Raw genomic sequence first — 17041 nt, 5'->3', positions numbered from 1 at the left:
TTGCTGCTGTTCAGCTATTTCCTCCACTTATACACTCCAGAATCTCATCCAGGCAACCCACAGAGGGCAGTTTTTCACACCTCAATTTGTGTATGCATATAACACCTGTCAAATGAATTCCCAGAGGCCCATCCTCCATGTGGTTCTAGGTTCTGTCACGTTGAAAACACTAACCATCACACCCTGTCTTTAAAACAAAACAAAACAAACAAACAAACAACCGCCCCCCAACAAAAAAAGGTTAAAGAAGGGCTGGGATGGAGTTCAGAGGTGGAATGTTTGCCTAGAGCACTAGGCAGTATGTTCAATGTCCAGAAACACACACACGCGCATGCGCGCGCGCACACACACACACACACACACACACACACACACACACCCCACCTAGTAAGACCAAAGGGCCAATTATTCACAGATACAAAGGAATTTATCTCAGATTTTATTAAATTTATTTTCCTTTTATAAACACCAAAGTCACTGGCCTACTTCAGCAGGAGTTTTCGGTTTTGCCTGTACGTACAAGCCCTGGGCAGAAGGAAAAAGAGGAAGGTTAAAGTGGGTCAGGTGGCCTTGCCTGTGATCAAGGCGCTTTGGGAGGTTGAGACAGGAGGATTGTCCTGAGTCCCAGGCTAACCTTGGTTACAGAATGGGACAATATCTCAAAGAATCCAAACCCTGGGGTTGTGAGGTGACTCAGAAGGTAGAGAAAGCTGCCAGCAAGCCTGACAACCTGCACCTGATCCTCAGCACCCACAAGGTGGATGGTAGATATCACTCCAGAGAGTTGTCTCCTGACTTCCACACGCCTGTCCCAGCATGCACACACCTACACTTCACACACACAGGGTAGACGATGATAGGTGGATAGATAGATAGATAGATAGATAGATAGATAGATAGATAGATAGGTGATAAGTAGATGGATCGATAGATGAAAGATGACAGAGCGATGGATAGATGGTAGATATACAATAAATGGATAGATAGATGACAGATGACATAAATGATAGGACATATGATTGATAGATGATAGAAAGAAAGATGATGGATAAAAGATAGGTGGTAGATAGATAGATAGAAGACAGGTAGATAAAAGCAGGACAAAGGCTGGAACTGACTCCACACCCCAGGGGCTCAGCCAGAGATAACATTAGTTTCTGGCCAGGACTGGGAGAACATGGAATCAAGGGGACCAGGAGCAAGGAAGGATAGACAGAAGCAGAGTACCAGGACTGATGGGCAGAGCAGAGTACCAGGATTGATGGGCAGAAGCAGAGTACCAGGACTGATGGGCAGAAGCAGAGTACCAGGACTGATGGGCAGAAGCAGAGTACCAGGACTGATGGGCAGAAGCAGAGTACCAGGACTGATGGGCAGAAGCAGAGTACCAGGACTGATGGGCAGAAGCAGAGTACCAGGACTGATGGGCAGAAGCAGAGTACCAGGACTGATGAAGAGAAGCAGAGTACCAGGACAGATGGGCAGAAGCAGAGTACCAGGACTGATGGGCAGAAGCAGAGTACCAGGACAGATGGGCAGAAGCAGAGTACCAGGACTGATGGGCAGAAGCAGAGTACCAGGACTGATGGAGCTAGAAGCAGACCAGGACTGATGGGCAGAAGCAGAGTACCAGGACTGATGGCAGAAGCAGAGTACCAGGACTGATGGGCAGAAGCAGAGTACCAGGACTGATGGGCAGAAGCAGAGTACCAGGACTGATGGGCAGAAGCAGAGTACCAGGACTGATGGGCAGAAGCAGAGTACCAGGACTGATGGGCAGAAGCAGAGTACCAGGACTGATGGGCAGAAGCAGAGTACCAGGACTGATGGGCAGAAGCAGAGTACCAGGACTGATGGGCAGAAGCAGAGTACCAGGACTGATGGGCAGAAGCAGAGTACCAATACAGACGGGCAGAAGCAGAGTACCAGGACTGATGGACAGAAGCAGAGTACCAGTACAGACGGGCAGAAGCAGAGTACCAGGACTGATGAAGAGAAGCAGAGTACCAGGACAGATGGACAGAAGCAGAGTACCAGGATTGATGGACAGAAGCAGAGTACCAGTACAAATGGGCAGAAGCAGAGTACCAGTACAGATGGGCAGAAGCAGAGTACCAGGACAGATGGGCAGAAGCAGAGTACAGCACCACCTCCCAAAGCTATGTCCTCCATTTCCCACTGTCCAGCTCCTGCCCAGGTGGCCTTATTTGGAAACAGTCTTTGCAGGTGTAATTAAGACAAGCTGACATCACCCTGGATTTTGGGACTGGCCTGTATCCAAACACTGCTGTCATTCTATGAGAAAGGCAAGGCCTCGTTGTGTCTCAGAGAGAAAACAACACACATACCTGGTGAACGGGGACTTAGATGCCACTGGCTGGGGCCCAAATGGACAGGGAAATGAAGCTGGGAGTGACTTGGTGGGTAAAGTGCTCCGCAGCACATGAAAGCCCAGACTCCATCCCCCAGCACTGAATAAGAGAGGGATGGAAGTGCACACCTGCAAACCCTGCACTAGGGAGGTGGAGGCAGGGCCATCAGGAGTTTCAGGTCAATCTCAGACACACTGAGAGTTTGAGACTTAGCCTGGGCTCCATGAGACCCTGTCCCCCAAAACCCAAGAGAACAAAACAAAAAGTGAGAAGGAAGCCCGGCCCCTGCCTCCATGTTCCCCTGTCTCCCTTGCTTATCTGCTGACCTGCGAGTCACAGGGATTGCCTACCTAGATCCTGCTCAGAGCCAGCCTATCTCTCCCACATACCAACCAAGGACACAAAGCTAAGAGTGACTGAGCTGCCTTACTGCGGCTGTTTACAGTGCCCTGGTCTGGACCAGCCTAAAGGTCTCTCTCTGGTCATTGTCCTGAGCCCTTGGGCTCCTTGGATAACAGGAACCTGGCAGGGCTGGGTGGGCTGGAGAGGTGGCTAAGTGGTTAAGAGCCTTATCTTGTTGTCCAGGGTCATAGGCTTAGTTCCCAGTGCTAGAAAGAGGCAGAGGCAGATGGATCTCTACAATTTGGAGGCTAGCCTGGTCTACAGGGTGAGCTCCAGACCTGCCAAGTTTACACAGTGTTCTGTCTCAAAAAAGTTTAACAAATGAATATAGCGGCAACAATGTTAGTAAAAAAATATATAACAACAACTCAGTTAGGACAAACCTTGGTTTTGATCAGCACATTCACTTTTTTGTCCCCCAGAGTCTCACTATGTAGCTCTGGCTGTCCTGGAACTCACTATGTAGACCAAGCTGGCCTTGAACTCTCAGAGATCCACCTGCCTCTGCCTCCTGAATGCTGGGATTAAAGGTGTGTGCCACTGTGTTCAACTATTTCTCCTCCTTTTCTTCTTTTCTTCCTTCCTTCCTCCTCCTTCTACTACTACTTAGTCTTCCTCTTCTTCTTCTTCCTCTTTTCTTTTCTTTTCTTTTTTTTTTTGGTTTTTCGAGACAGAGTTTCTATGTGTAGCCTTGGCTGTCCAGGACTTGCTCTTTTTTTTTTTTTTAATGGAAGAAGGGACTCAGAACGATAGAGAATAAAGCTAGGGACCTGTGTAGCTTTGTGGCTTAGGGCTGAGGGAAAAAGAAAATGAGAGACTCAGAGGGGCGATGGGGAGAGAGAGAACGTAAGGGGGGCGGACAGCAGTGCTGGGGCGATGGTCAGTGCACCTATGGCTCTTACAGAGAACCCAAGGTTGGTTCCCAGCGCCTACCTGGTGCCTCACAGCTGCTTCCACTGCAGCTCATGGGGCCCCCACGCCCTTTTCTGGCCTCTGTGGGTTCTGCAGTCATATGCACACAGTCCCCACAAAGATATGTACACAACTAAAAGTAATGTCTTGTTGCTGGTGGCGGCGATGACACACACACCTTCAATCCCAACTCTTGGGAGACAGAGGCAGACAGATCCGTTCAAAGCCAGCCTGGTCTACAATGTGAGTTCTAGGATAGCCAGGGCTACGCAATAAAGCCCTGTCTTGAAAAGCCCTGTCTTGAAACAACAACAACATGTCTTTAAAGAGGGGAGGAGACACAAAAGAAAAAATTGAGAGAGGGACTGAAGAACAAAGCGATGGGGGGGGGGGTGTGCCGGAATCTGGGGGGGGGGAACCAAAGATCTCTTTATGCATCCTTTTCCCCCCTTCCTTCCTATCTCTCTCCCTCTGCCCCGTTTCTCTGTTTGAGACATGGTTTCATGTAGCTCAGGATGGACCCAAACTCACTATTTAGCCAACGAAGATCTTGAATGTCTGATCCTCCTGTCTCCACTTCCCAAGTGTTGTGATGACAAGTGTGTGACACCAGACTTGATTTCTCCAATACTGGAGATCAGAGCCATGCCTTTGAGCATCTAGGCAGATCCTCTACCAACTGAGCCACATCCCACCTCCCCCGCTTTCTGACATAGCATATTGCTATGTAGTTGAAGATTGGCCTTGAACTTATAGCCATCCTCCTGCCTCAAGCCTCGCAAGTACTGGGGTCGCAGTAGTGGACCACCACACCTGGCTGGGGACATAGGGGGTTGGGGTGACTCACGCAATCAGGATGACCAAGAAGACTAGGACAGCCAGTCCCACAGTCACCAAGTCGCCGACCACCGCCATGTTCCTCAGCTTGCCGTCAAACTGGAACTTGAGAGCCATGCGGGGCTGCCCATCCACTGGGCAGGGGGAAGTGAAACTCAGCTTCAAACTGTGGCCCTTTGTAACCTCCTCCATCTCCCTGTTTGGTTGGCTCAACACCCAGCACCATATGTCAGGCTCCCAAGTACAATTCACCCATGGCAAATATCACAGCCCAGCCTATCACATAGCAAGTTCTAGGACAGTCAGGGCTACAAACAAACAAACAAACAAAAAAACCAAAAAACCAACAAAAAACAAAAAACCCCACAAAAAAACCCCCAAAACTCAAAACTAAACAAAAGACAAAAAATAAATTAAAAAAAATTAGCAGTGAGCACTTTTGTTGGTCCCTAATTGGAATAAATCTCCCATGGAAAAGATTCAGGTGACAATTAGGGGCATTGGTGGGCAGGTGTGAAGTTGTCTTGTGTTGCTGAGGACATGGGCCAGTGGGGAAGTAACGCCGAGTACACAAGCATGAGGAACTGAGTTCGAATCCCAGAACCCACGTAAAAACCCAGGTATAGCTGTACACACACACACACACACACACACACACACACACCCTTCTAAAGCCAGGGCTGTGGGAGGCTGAGGCAGGAGGATTGCTGGAATGTGTTGGGCACCAATCCTGGCTCCAGATTCAGCAAGAGACCCCTCTCTCAAGGGAGCATGTTGGGGAGGTGGGGGTGGGGGGGGGCACTCTTGGCCTCTGCAGTATTTCCCCACATCCACTTGTTCTCTCTCCTCTCTCTCTCTCTCTCTCTCTCTCTCTCTCTCTCTCTCTCTCTCACACACACACACACACACACACACACACACACACACACACACACGGAACTTATCGGCTATCAGGAGACCATGGTGGTTATAGAAGAAAATGTCCTTAAAGCCTCATGTTCTGTAAGGCAGGTGGAGGTCTGAGGCTCTTAAATACTGCAGCGCTTTTAATGAGAATGCCTCTGTTGGCTCATAGAACACTTGGTCCCCAGGGAGTGGTGCTATTTGAAGGGGTTAGGAGGCGTGGCCTCGTTAGGGGAGGTGTGTCCCTGGGGGTGGAGCCCCCAGAGCCTCTCTTCCTTCTGCCTGTGCCTCAGGATGTAGAGCTCTCAGCTGCTTCTCCAGAGGCAGGTCTGACTGGCTAATCCTTTGAAATTGTAAGGGAGCCCCAATTAAATGCTTTCTTTTATGAGAGTGGCCATCGTTGTTGGTGTCCCTTCACGGCAATAGAACAGTAACTAAGACAGCCGTTGATACCAGCGAGCAGGATATTGCTGTGACAGGCCTGACCGTGCTGCTTGTGGGTGGGATATGGACTTTGGGACTTTGGATTAGGAAAGCAGATGAGCTTTTTTTCTGTCCCCCCACCCCCACCCCAGGACAGGGTTTCTCTGTGTAGCCTTGGCTGTCCTGGAACTTGCTCCTTAGACCAGGCTGGCTTCGAACTCACAGAGATCTACCTGCCTCTGCCTCCCGAGTGCTGGGAATAAAGGGGTACATCCCCCCCACCATCCCCAGCCCCTCCCCACTCCCCCACTCCCCCCTCCCCACCCCCAGCACAGTTGAACATTGTAAGTGGGACTTAACGGGCTGCCCTAGTGGGAGTGGGAAAGACAGCCGTGCTGAGAGCAGTGTAGATTATAATAGCTCAGCACACAGGGGAAGAATGTTAGTATGTGTCCTAGAGACTGTTCTTGTGAGATTTTGGTAAACAAGATGGCTGCTTTCTGCTCTTGTCTAAAATATCTGCCTGAGGCTAAACTGAAGAGTTCTGAACTAATGGCCTTGGTGAAGGAGACAGCCTAGCATTGACTGAGCCGCAGCGGCCACCCTTCTGCAAATCTAGAACGGTAAGGAGCAGGCTGAGCAAGAGGAAATATAACATGTTCAGTCTGAGGAGAAAAGGAGGAAGTGTCCTGCGTTGGGGGGCGGGGTGCAGCGCTCGAGGAAATAAAAAGCTTAAAGAAAAGGCTGATGCTAACTAAAGGAGTGCCGACCTCAGGGAAACCCTCACCTAGCTGTGCTTCCAACTTGTGAGAAGGAATTAAAGAGGGAAGAAAACTATCCAGTGAAAACGTAATTGAACAAGAATGCCAACTTCCAGCCGCAGCAGGCAGCAGGACTCAGCAGCTTTGGCCATAGTTGTTCTGCCTTTAAAGTCAAGGATAGAAGAAAGGGTTCTGGAATTTCCCTCTGTGATTAGGAGCTGCAGAGGCCAGTGTGTGTGTGTGGGGGGGGGGGGGGGGGGGGGATGTCCCTGCATGGAGGCCTAGAGAGGCCACTGTGTGACACTGTGAAGGTGAAGGCGGATTGTCTTGAAAACCCCGAGGGGTTGGAGATGCCGGAGCCATGGGATACTTGTTGAGAAAAGCTGCTAACAGGGAGTGGAACCGGCCCAAGAGAAAAAGAAGTGTGTTTCAGACAATAAAGCTGAAAGGAGAGCCAAGCTGATCGCTGTAATCCCAGCGTGGAGGGAGGCAGAGGCAGGAGGATCGCTGTGAGTTCGAGAGGTCAGCCTGGTCTAGAAAGCGAGTTCAGGACATCCCAAGGCTACACAGAGAAACCCTGTCTTGAAAAACAAAACAAAACAAAAGCTGAAAGGAGTTGCAGATCTGAGAGCTTTGACTTCAGCCATGGAGATGCTGCGTTTGGAGTTGGCCCAGCTGGGTTTGGTCTGACTTTAGCCCAGCATTTCTCCGCTGTGTTTCCTGTGTGACATTATAGGTTGAAATATGTGATCTGCTTTTTTATTTTGATTTTACAGGGAGTCACAGTTAAGAGATTGCATGAGTCTCAGAAGAGACTTTGAACTTTGAACTCTGAAACGTCATTGGGGCTGTGCTAGACTGTAGGGACTTTTGAATTTAATTTTATTTTTATTTATTGTATATGAGTGTTTTATCTGCAGAAGAGGGTATCAGATCACATTATAGATGGTTGTAAGCCACCATGTGGTTGCTGGGAATTGAACTCACGACCTCTGGAAGAGCAGGCAGCGCTCTTAACCACTGAGCCATCCCCAACTGTGGGGACTTTTGAAGTTGGACTAACTGCATTTGGCATTACGATATGTCTATAAGCTTCTGGGGGCCAAGGAGTGGAACGTGGTGGTTTGAAGGAAAATGGCCTAATTGATGACAAAAAATTAAGCCTCCAAAACCTTAAGCCAGTCCCAATTAAATGCTTTGTCTTGTAAGAGTTACCATAGTCATGGCGTCATTTCACGCAATAGAACACTGCCTAAGATGAATACTATGACCAAAAAAAAAAAAAAAAAAAAAGTAGCGGGGATAGAGAGATGCGTCAGAGCTGGGCGTGGTGGCGCACGCCTTTAATCCCAGCACTCGGGAGGCAGAGGCAGGCGGATCACTGTGAGTTCGAGGCCAGCCTGGTCTACAAAGTGAGTCCAGGATGGCCAAGGCTACATAGAGAAACCCTGTCTCAAAAAACCAAAAAAAAAAAAAAAAAAAAAAAAAAAAAAAAAAGAGAGAGAGAGATGCGTCAGTGAGTGGGTAGGAGCACTGGCTGCTCTTCTGAGGACCCAGGTTCGATTCCCAGTACCTACATGGCAGCTCACAACTGTTTTTACAGTAACTCTAGTAAAAACAAATCTTTAAAAATAGAATAAAATCTATGACAAAAGACTAAAGTGGGTGAAAAAAAGTTGGAGGAAAAGCGAGAGTGGACACAGTGTGATAGAAAGTGATATCTTAGGATGTGCCATCAGGAGGCCTTTCTGATGACAGGGCTTTGAGACCTGAAGGGAGGAAGGGACAGTAGTAGTGCAGGAGGAACAGGTGTGGGAAAGAATAAGCCTTGTCACAGGTGGGAGCAGTCTTGGCGGGTTTTACCCTTGGGGCACCCCATGAATACCTTGTGACACACTGAGTGGAGCCATCCTGGGTCTGGAATTCAGGAAGCAGACCTGGGAACCCCACCTGGACTATTGTCTTTCTAATGAACCCTCACCAGGAGAAGGAGACGGTCCTTCCCACGTGATTCAGGCAGTTGGGGAAGAGAGAATAACAAAGTCAGCTGCAGAGAGAGCAGGCAGGGCAGCGGACCAGCTAGACCAGCACGCAGGCCAGAGAGACACCTAAGGACCCATCCCATGGAACGGCTACTGGAAGGTTCACTCTTTTGTCCCTTTAACCTTTTTCCTTCTTGTATAAGCTAGTTGGGTTGTATAATAAAGTTTAATTGTTAAGAAACAGAGTCAACAAGCAGGTGTGGTGGCCAGGAGGGTGACTCTGCACTGTTCTCTCTGCTGTGAGGATACGGGCATGCATGTAATTGTTGAATGACTGAGTCGGCCTTTCTATGCTTTTCACCTTTGAGAATATCTAAACATAAACTTTGTTGTCTGAGATAGGATCTTTTTGGTTTTTGTTTTTCAGATCAAAGTTTCTCTGTGTAGCTTTCTCTGTCTTGGACTCACTTTGTAGAGCAAGCTGGCCTTAAACTCACAGAGACTCACCTGCCTCTGCCTCCCTGAGTGCTGGGATTAAAGGTATATATATGTTGTAATTATGCGTCTTGGTGGGTGCATGTGATTGCCTTCAGCTGCCAGGGACAATGGCAGATCCTCTAGAACTGGAATTACATACATGAGAGCTGTCGTGTGGGTGCTGGGAATCAAACCTGGGTCCTCTGGAAGAACAGAGCCAGTGCTCTTAATCAATGAGCCACCTTGCCAGTCCTTAAAATACATTTAAGTGTGTGTGCGTGTGTGCGTGTGTGTGTGGCCAGTGAGTTTCAGGAATCTACTTCTTTCCCCCATTGTCCACTACTCCCGAGGGAAGAGTCTACAGACATTAGTTATGTAGCTCAGGCTGGCCTTGAACTACAGATCCTCCCATCTCAGCCTCCCAAGTGCTTATGGGGAACCTTGAAACCCACCTGCACAGGGACAAGGATGGTGCGGAGCCTTGAAACCACCGCTATAGGAACCCATGTTTCTCACATGCCACCCTTCCCATTTGCAAACCCACAGCTTACCAAAGCAATATTTTTCTTTGATGCATCTGGGGGTGATTATCTTGCAACGTAAACAGTCCAGAACCTCTTCTTTGATCAAGCCTGGGCAGGGGGAAAGGGAGACGTGGAGAAAAACAGACCCCAAGAACAGGCAAGAGCAGGAGATGGGGTCCCCTGGGCCTCTGAACGTTGGAGGAGCCACTGCCGGGCACAGTAGGTGGAGCAAATGCAGGCGGTTCATGTGAGAAATGGTTTCTCTATCACTGAAGAATTACATGGACTTTCCATAGGTGAGTTGACTCAATGTTCTGATCATAGCATGTTTGGGGGGAGGGGTGGTGGTGGTAAGGATTGAACTCAGGGTCTTGAGTATTAGGCAGGGGCTCTACCACTGAGCCACACTCCAGCCCCTCACTGGGGGATTCTAGGCAGGGGCTCTACCACTGAGCCACAACCCAGCCCTTTACTGGGGTTTTACCACTAGTCTGCATTGCAAGCCCAACCTTTTTTGTTTTTTGTTTTGCTAAGTTATCCAGGTTAGCTTTGAACTTGTGATTCTCTTGCCTCAGCCTCCCTCAGTAGCTTCTATGGTAGATCTGGGTCAGCCACCTGTTTCTCCTCCTCCTCTTCCTCCTCCTCCTCCTCCTCCTCCTCCTCCTCCTCCTCTTCTTCATTTGAGACAGGGTTTCTCTGTGTAGCCTTGGCTGTCCTGGACTTGCTTTGTAGACCAGGCTGGCCTTGAACTCTCAGTGATCTGCCTGCCTCTGCCTCCCGAGTGCTGGGATTAAAGGCATGTGCTGCCGTCGCCACCACCGGGCTTAACCAAACATACTGTTTGTTGCTGTCATTTACCATTTTATGTATTTCCTCCCCCCCCCCCCCGGGTGTGTGTGCGTGCATGTGCGTGAGCCCGAGAGCATGCGTGCATGTGCGTGAGCCCGAGAGCATGCGTGCATGTGCGTGAGCCCGAGAGCATGCGTGCATGTGCGTGAGCCCGAGAGCATGCGTGCACGTATGTACATGAATGGGGGCTAGAGAACAACTTGTAGTCCGTTCTTCTTCCATCATGTCTGTCCTTGGCACTGAACTCAGGACCTCGAGCTTGGTGGCAGGCACCTTTACCCTGGAGCCACCTTGTCAGCCTCAACACTTATTAGTTTTTTGATCTGCTACTTTCCAGCCTTGGTGTCTCCTCTGGCAAAAGTGGTGAGGGTGCAGGTTCACTGGCTCCTCCCCTTCCTGTGAGGCGCACCCACACGCCCTATACTGAGTCAAGGGAAAATGAAGTGTGTCCAGAGGTCATTCCAGGCCACAAAACTTCCCGTGTCAAAAGTCAGTGTAGACGGTCACCACGGGGGCAGAGGAAGTCTGAAGAGAAACAAGACTCTCCGTGGGGGGTAGCCAGCAGAGAAACAAGCACTTACCATGTTGAGCCATTGGGATGTGGGGTTTACTTGGTGATGCCATTTTCATAAGCCCTCAAAAAGCAAATCTCGAGGGGCCAGCGAGATAGCACAATTGGTAAAGGTGCTTGCCACCAAGACTGGGGGACCTGTGTTCAATCCCGAGGACCCACAGGGAAGAAAGAGAGAGCCAACCACTGTAAGTGACCCTCTCACCCCCACATGTGTGCCGTGCTCACACACATCCTAATAAAATGAAATGTGAAAAAACAAACAGAACAACAAGGCAGGCGGTGGTGTGTTGCACACCTCTAATCCCAGCACGCGGGAGGCAGAGGCAGGTGGATCTCTGAGTTCGAGGCCAGCCTGGTCTACAGAGTGAGTTCAGGACAGTCAAGGCTACGCAGAGACCCTGTCTCAAACAATAAACAGAAAGACCAAAAGCAAGTCTTGAGTTTGAATTGGTGACTCATGAAATACCAGCACTGTTGAGGCTGAGGCAGGAGGATTGCCTTGAGTTCCAGGTGAGCATGGGTTACAGAGTGAGACCTGGTGTCGAAAGAGAAGCAACAGGGGGAAGGGAGGCAGAGCTGGCTCAGTGGTGCTTGCTTTGGAAACACAAAGACCCATGCTCAATCCTTAGGAGAGGAAAGTTGGATGTGGTGGTGTCTGTAATCCCAGCCCTGAGGAGGCAGAGGCAGGGGGATACCAGAGTCTCACCGGGCAGCCAGCCTAATAATTGAGTTTCTTGACACTGAGAACCTGTCTCAAAAACCGAGGTGGGGGGTGGGGCTGGAGAGATGGCTCAGAGGTTAAGAGCACTGACTGCTCTTCCAGAGGCCCTGAGTTCAATTCCCAGCAACCATGTATAATGTGATCTCTGATGCCCTCTTCTGCCTTCAGGTGTACATTCAGACAGAGCACTGTATACATAATAAATAAATAAATAAATAAATAAAATAAAATAAAATAAAACTGAGGTGGGGAAGATGGCTCACAGTTATCTGGAACTCCAGTTCCAGGGAGCCTGATGCCCTCTTCTGGTCTCCATGGGCACTGCACACATATGGTGCACAGACATACAAGCGTGCAAGCACTCATACAAATTAAAAAAAAAAAAAACAATGAAAAAATAACATACTGGATGTTTACCAGGGCATCATACCCCAGGATGTCCCTCTGGCTTCTAACGGCATGCACACACACACACACATACACACACACACACAGGCACACACATGTACACACACGTGCACACACATGCACACTCACACATGAGCACATGTATACACACATGATTGTGTACACACACAGGCACACATGCACGCACACACATGCATACTCACACACACAAGTACATGTGTGCACGCACAACAAAGCACCCTCCCTTGATGACAAGGTTCATGGTTCTGTGGTAAAGTGAGTATGGCGCTGAGGGTTGGTGTGGGAGGATAGAGAACAGGTGTGGGAGGATGGGGAACAGGTGTGGGAGGATGGAGAACAGGTGTGGGAGGATGGGGAACATGTGTGGGAGGATGGGGAACAGGTGTGGGAGGATGGGGAACAGGTGTGGGAGGATGGGGAGCAGGTGTGGGAGGATGGAGAACAGGTGTGGGAGGATGGGGAACAGGTGTGGGAGGATGGGGAACAGGTGTGGGAGGATGGGGACTGGATAGGAAAAACAGAACTCACGACAAATCTTGTGGTCGCAGGCTGAAAGAGAAGAGAGCTGAGGTGAGTGTCAAGCAGGCATGGTGGCTTGAGAACTTAATTGGGAAGAAAAGAAAGGGGCAAACCTGGGGAAGCAGAGGAAGGGATGTTGGCGGGATGGGGGTGCTAGGTGTCACAGAGGGGAGGTGGTAGTGCTGGGTGTCACAGAGGGGAGGTGGGGTGATGGGCATCACAGAGGGGAGATGGGGTGCTAGGTGTCACAGAGGGGAGGTGGTAGTGCTGGGTGTCACAGAGGGGAGATAGGGTGCTGGGCATCACAGAGGGGAGATGGGGGTGCTGGGCGTCACCAAGGGGAGATGGGAGTGCTGGACGTCATAGAGGGGAGATGGGGGTGCTGGGCATCACAGAGGGGAGATGGGAGTGCTGGACGTCATAGAGGGGAGATGGGGATGTTGGGCGTCACAGAGGGGAGAGGGGTTGCTGAGCATCACAGAGGGGAGATGAGGGTGCTGGGCGTCACAGAGGGGAGATGGGGGTGCTGGGCATCACAGAGGGGAGCAGCACCCTTTTCTTCATAAGCTCTTAGTGCTTTCTTCAGCTCCTTGATGGTGTGCTCCCTGAGGCTCACCAGCTCCTCCAGCAGAGGACCATCTGAGGAGGGAACAGATGCTCATTGGTGCAGGTCCCCATGGGACCATTTACAAAGCTAGTGAACTGGGCTGCAGAGATGGCTCAGTGGTTAAGAACACTGGCTGCTCTTGCGAAGGACCTAAGTTCAGTTCCCAGCACCTACAGGGGGCTCACTGACCCCTGGAACTGGAGTTACAAGGGATCTGATGGCCTGTCTGATCCCCATAGGTGCTTGCCTGCAGGTGCCACTTAATACATGCAGGCAAAATGCCCATACACATAACATTTTAAGGGAAAAAAAGTGCTCCAGATTTTAGAGGTTTTCATCTCAGTTCTTTGCAAAAATGACCCATTGAGTATCCAGAAGGAATCTGAATTCTATCTAGAAGGCTCCCCAGGTGTTTGAGATTTAAAATATGTGCGCACACTGGGTGTGCTTGAATAACAGCTGGTCCGGGTGATTCCCAGCTCATGGAAACAGCCGCTGAACTGCCTCTCCAGAACTTCAAGGCTGGCCTTGAACTCACTCTAATTAGGGCAGGATTCAACATCATGGTCCTCCTGCCTCAGCTTCCTGAGTTACTAGGATGGCAGTTCCATGGGTAGACTCACTGGTGGAAGGTTATTACAAATGTTAGATTATTTAAAAGACAGCTATAGAGAGACAAGGTAGAAAGAAAGGGAGGCTTAGTCTGACCTTAGGTGGGACCATGTTTATTCACTGCTATGGAAGGAATGCCTACAGAGGGAAAATGGGACACCACCCCTTATATGGTTGAAATGACTTCTGTAGTCTACAGAGAAAGCTGGGAAATGTAGTCTTTCAAGCAAGAAACTATCAACAAACTATTTATAAAAAGCACAATGTAGCAGGGACATGGTGGCACACACCTTTAATCCCAGCACTTGGGAGGCAGAGGCAAGCGGATCTCTGTAAGTTCGAGGCCAGTCTGGTCTACAAAGCAGTCTAGGATAGCCAAGGCTGCACAGGGAAACCCTGTCTTGAAAGGAAAAAAAAAAATCGCAATGTTTGAGAAGCATAAGAAAGCAGAAGGGTGTGGCCAACCACATCTTGTGATGGGCATCATCGAAATGGAAGTGTCCTGTACACATCTTCAACTCTGTGTGACCCTCAGCTTTTCTCCTCCTTATCTCAGCCTTCTGCCTGCTAAACCTCACAGCAGGGACACATGCCTTCGTTAGCTACCCAGGAGAGAAGCGTGGAAGTGCTGAAAGGGCGGCCCGGAGGTGTCTGAAGGGTCTCCCACCTCTCTGAGAGCCAGCATTTATGTACTGTATTTGGCTTTTGAAGGATGTCGCCACATTTGTCAGCCGATCCATGCCTGCAGACCAGAAGGGAGGCTGCGTCACGGTCAGAAGGCCCACGACTACCCCGGCCTCTCCCGCATACCCCCAAGCACACACCCACTTTCCCCACGAAGGCGTTCATGGAGTAGTCCCTGAAGAAAGGCCCCTCCATGCCCAAGAGCAGGGTCTGCGCACGCGCCAGCAGCGCTTCGTCCTCAAAGCGCTTGGGGATGAGGGCTGCACGCAGCTGACTGAGGGCGCTCAGCACCGACTGGTCACACTGCAGGCAGCCCCAGCCCCCAGGGATGCTCAGGACGCACAGAAGCACCAGGACCGAGGCAAAAGGCATGGCGAACGCTTTGTGACATCACAGAGGAGGTCCCAGAACGCTCCTGAGACGTAGCCAGAGCTCTGGAATTCAGTTACCTACTGGGCGCTGTTCTAAGTCCCCCAGAACCTGGACTGACAAAGACTGATGTATCCTATCCCACTGTCCTTTAAATTAACTAATCCAACAGCTTTTCTTGCTTCCCTTCCTCCTCACTTTTTCTTCCTCCTCTTTCTCAAAAATATTTTATTGTTTTTTGAGGCCAGGTGTGGAGGTGCATGCTTTTAATCCCAGCACTATGGAGACAAGAGACAGGTACACAGACCTCTGTGAGTTCTAGGCCAGCCTGGTCTACATGGTACTGGGATAGCCAGAGCTACATAGTGAGACCTTGCCTCAGCATACATTTTTAAAAATAATGTTTGAGAATTACACACATACATACAATGTATTTTGATCATATTTATTCTCCATCCCCCTCCCTCCCCCTGCAAATTATCCCAGATCCACCGTCACCTTCAGTTTCTTTCTCTCCCCCCCTTTTTTCCCCAAGACAAGGTCTCTCTGTGTAGCCTTGGCTGTCCTGGACTCGCTTTTTAGACCAGGCTGGCCTCGAACTCACAGCGATCCACCTGCTTCTGCCTCCCAAGTGCTGGGATTTGAAGGTGTGCGCCACCACTGCCCAGCTTTCTCTTTCTCTCTTTTTCCTTTCTCTAGCCCTCCTTCTCTCCCCGCTATATTTTCTAAAACAGCGTGTCATGTAACCCAGGCTGGCCCTGAACTATATGTTCATCGGAGGATGACTTTGAACTCCCAATCCTCCTCTTGCCCCAGCCTCATGAGAGTGAGGGTCAACAGGTATGTGGCCCCACCACAACTACCTTACCTATTTGTAACCGGAAAAAGCTGACGGCGGGGGGCGGGGGCAACTAAGCGGTGGCTAAGCATGTTGAAGGGGGGCTTTCCTCCCTCCCCCAAGCTCTCAGAATAATGACTCATGACACTTAATTATTTTACAAATGCCTCTTCTCTGACTAGCTCATAATTTAGAACAACCCATTTATATGATGCTACATTCTGCCACATGGCTGGCTACCTGGACTCAGGTACCATGCGCCCGTCTTCTTCTCATCTTAGTGGCTGAATCTTGCATGCCTGGCTCTCTCTCAGAATTCTTTCTGCCTGCTGGATGTCCCACCTCCTACTTCCTGCCTAAGCTAAAGGCCATCAGATTTATTAATTTTTTTTTTTTTTTTTAGAGACAGGGTCTCTCTGTATTAGACTTGGCTGTCCTGAACTTGCTTTATAGACCAGGCTGGCCTCGAACTCACAGCGATCCACCTGCCTCTGCCTCCCGAGTGCTGGGATTAAAGGCGTGCACCACCATGCCTGGCCCCAGATTTATCATTGATAGGTGCTACCTCCATACAATACACAAGATATTCCTTCTACAATTCCCTTTTAGTCCAATTAAAGACTCTTTCTTTCAATAATACAGTAACGTGCTGGGCAGTGGTGGTGCACACTTTTAATCCCCGTTGTCAGGGAGGCAGAGGCAGGTGTGGTGGTGGTGGTAGTTTGTTGTGTCCAGGAAACCCACACCTCTGGGGCCTGGGAAGGTATCTGAGCTCTGAGGAGAGATATCCCTCAGGGGATCCCAGGAACACACACCAGGCCTCCTCTGCAGAGATGTTGCCACTCCCCTGAGGAGCTGAGAAAGCTTAACAGAAGGGTTGCCCCAACATTCGAGAAGCTGAGGAGCCTGGGAGCCTGAGAGTCACAGAAGGCAGTAAATCAATCTCTCTCTCTCTCTCTCTCTCTCTCTCCTCCATTCTCTCTCTCTCCTCTCTCTCTCCCCCTCTCTCTCCTTCTCTCTCCCCCTCTCTCCTCTCTCCTCTCCTCCACTCCCTCTCTCTCTCTCTCTCTCATCTCTCTCTCCTCTCGTTTTTTTCGAGACAGAGTTTCTCTGTGTAACAGGCCTGGATGTCCTGGACTTCCTTTGTAGAACAGGCTGGCCTCAAACTCACAGTGATCCACCTGCCTCTGCCTCCCGAGTGCTGGGATTAAAGGCGTGCACCACCATGCCCAGCTTGGCAGTAAAT

The 17041-nt window shown here is 50.0% G+C and overlaps 1 protein-coding gene across 2 annotated transcripts; it reads right to left on the bottom strand.

The window, feature by feature from the left end:
* Positions 1-482: 482 nt before the first annotated feature.
* Izumo2 (IZUMO family member 2) lies at positions 483-14960 on the bottom strand. 2 transcript variants are annotated; one of them, XM_051148472.1, is made up of 7 exons: positions 14729-14960; positions 14572-14646; positions 13238-13324; positions 12695-12715; positions 9621-9701; positions 4534-4657; positions 483-525 (listed from the first exon to the last, which is right to left on the bottom strand). In XM_051148472.1, the coding sequence occupies exons 1-7, from the start codon at positions 14958-14960 to the stop codon at positions 483-485; spliced, it is 663 nt and encodes a 220-aa protein (XP_051004429.1). The 2 variants fall into 2 exon arrangements, with proteins under 2 accessions (XP_051004429.1, XP_051004430.1); XM_051148473.1 differs by lacking the exon at positions 9621-9701.
* Positions 14961-17041: the final 2081 nt, after the last annotated feature.

Source organism: Acomys russatus, chromosome 7, assembly GCF_903995435.1.
Source record: "Acomys russatus chromosome 7, mAcoRus1.1, whole genome shotgun sequence".
Taxonomy (NCBI): Eukaryota; Metazoa; Chordata; class Mammalia; order Rodentia; family Muridae; genus Acomys; species Acomys russatus.
This window is presented reverse-complemented; position numbering and strand designations above follow the sequence as displayed.

What these genes read in the sequence shown, in the direction of transcription:
- Izumo2 (XM_051148472.1), bottom strand. Translation starts at nt 14,960, where the DNA reads ATGCCTTTTGCCTCGGTCCTGGTGCTTCTGTGCGTCCTGAGCATCCCT. An exon ending in CGCCTTCGTGGGGAAAGTGG is followed by an intron (nt 14,647 to 14,728) that starts GTGTGTGCTTGG and finishes TCTGGTCTGCAG; the next exon opens with GCATGGATCGGCTGACAAAT. An exon ending in CAAAGAAAAATATTGCTTTG is followed by an intron (nt 4,658 to 9,620) that starts GTAAGCTGTGGG and finishes CCCCCTGCCCAG; the next exon opens with TGGATGGGCAGCCCCGCATG.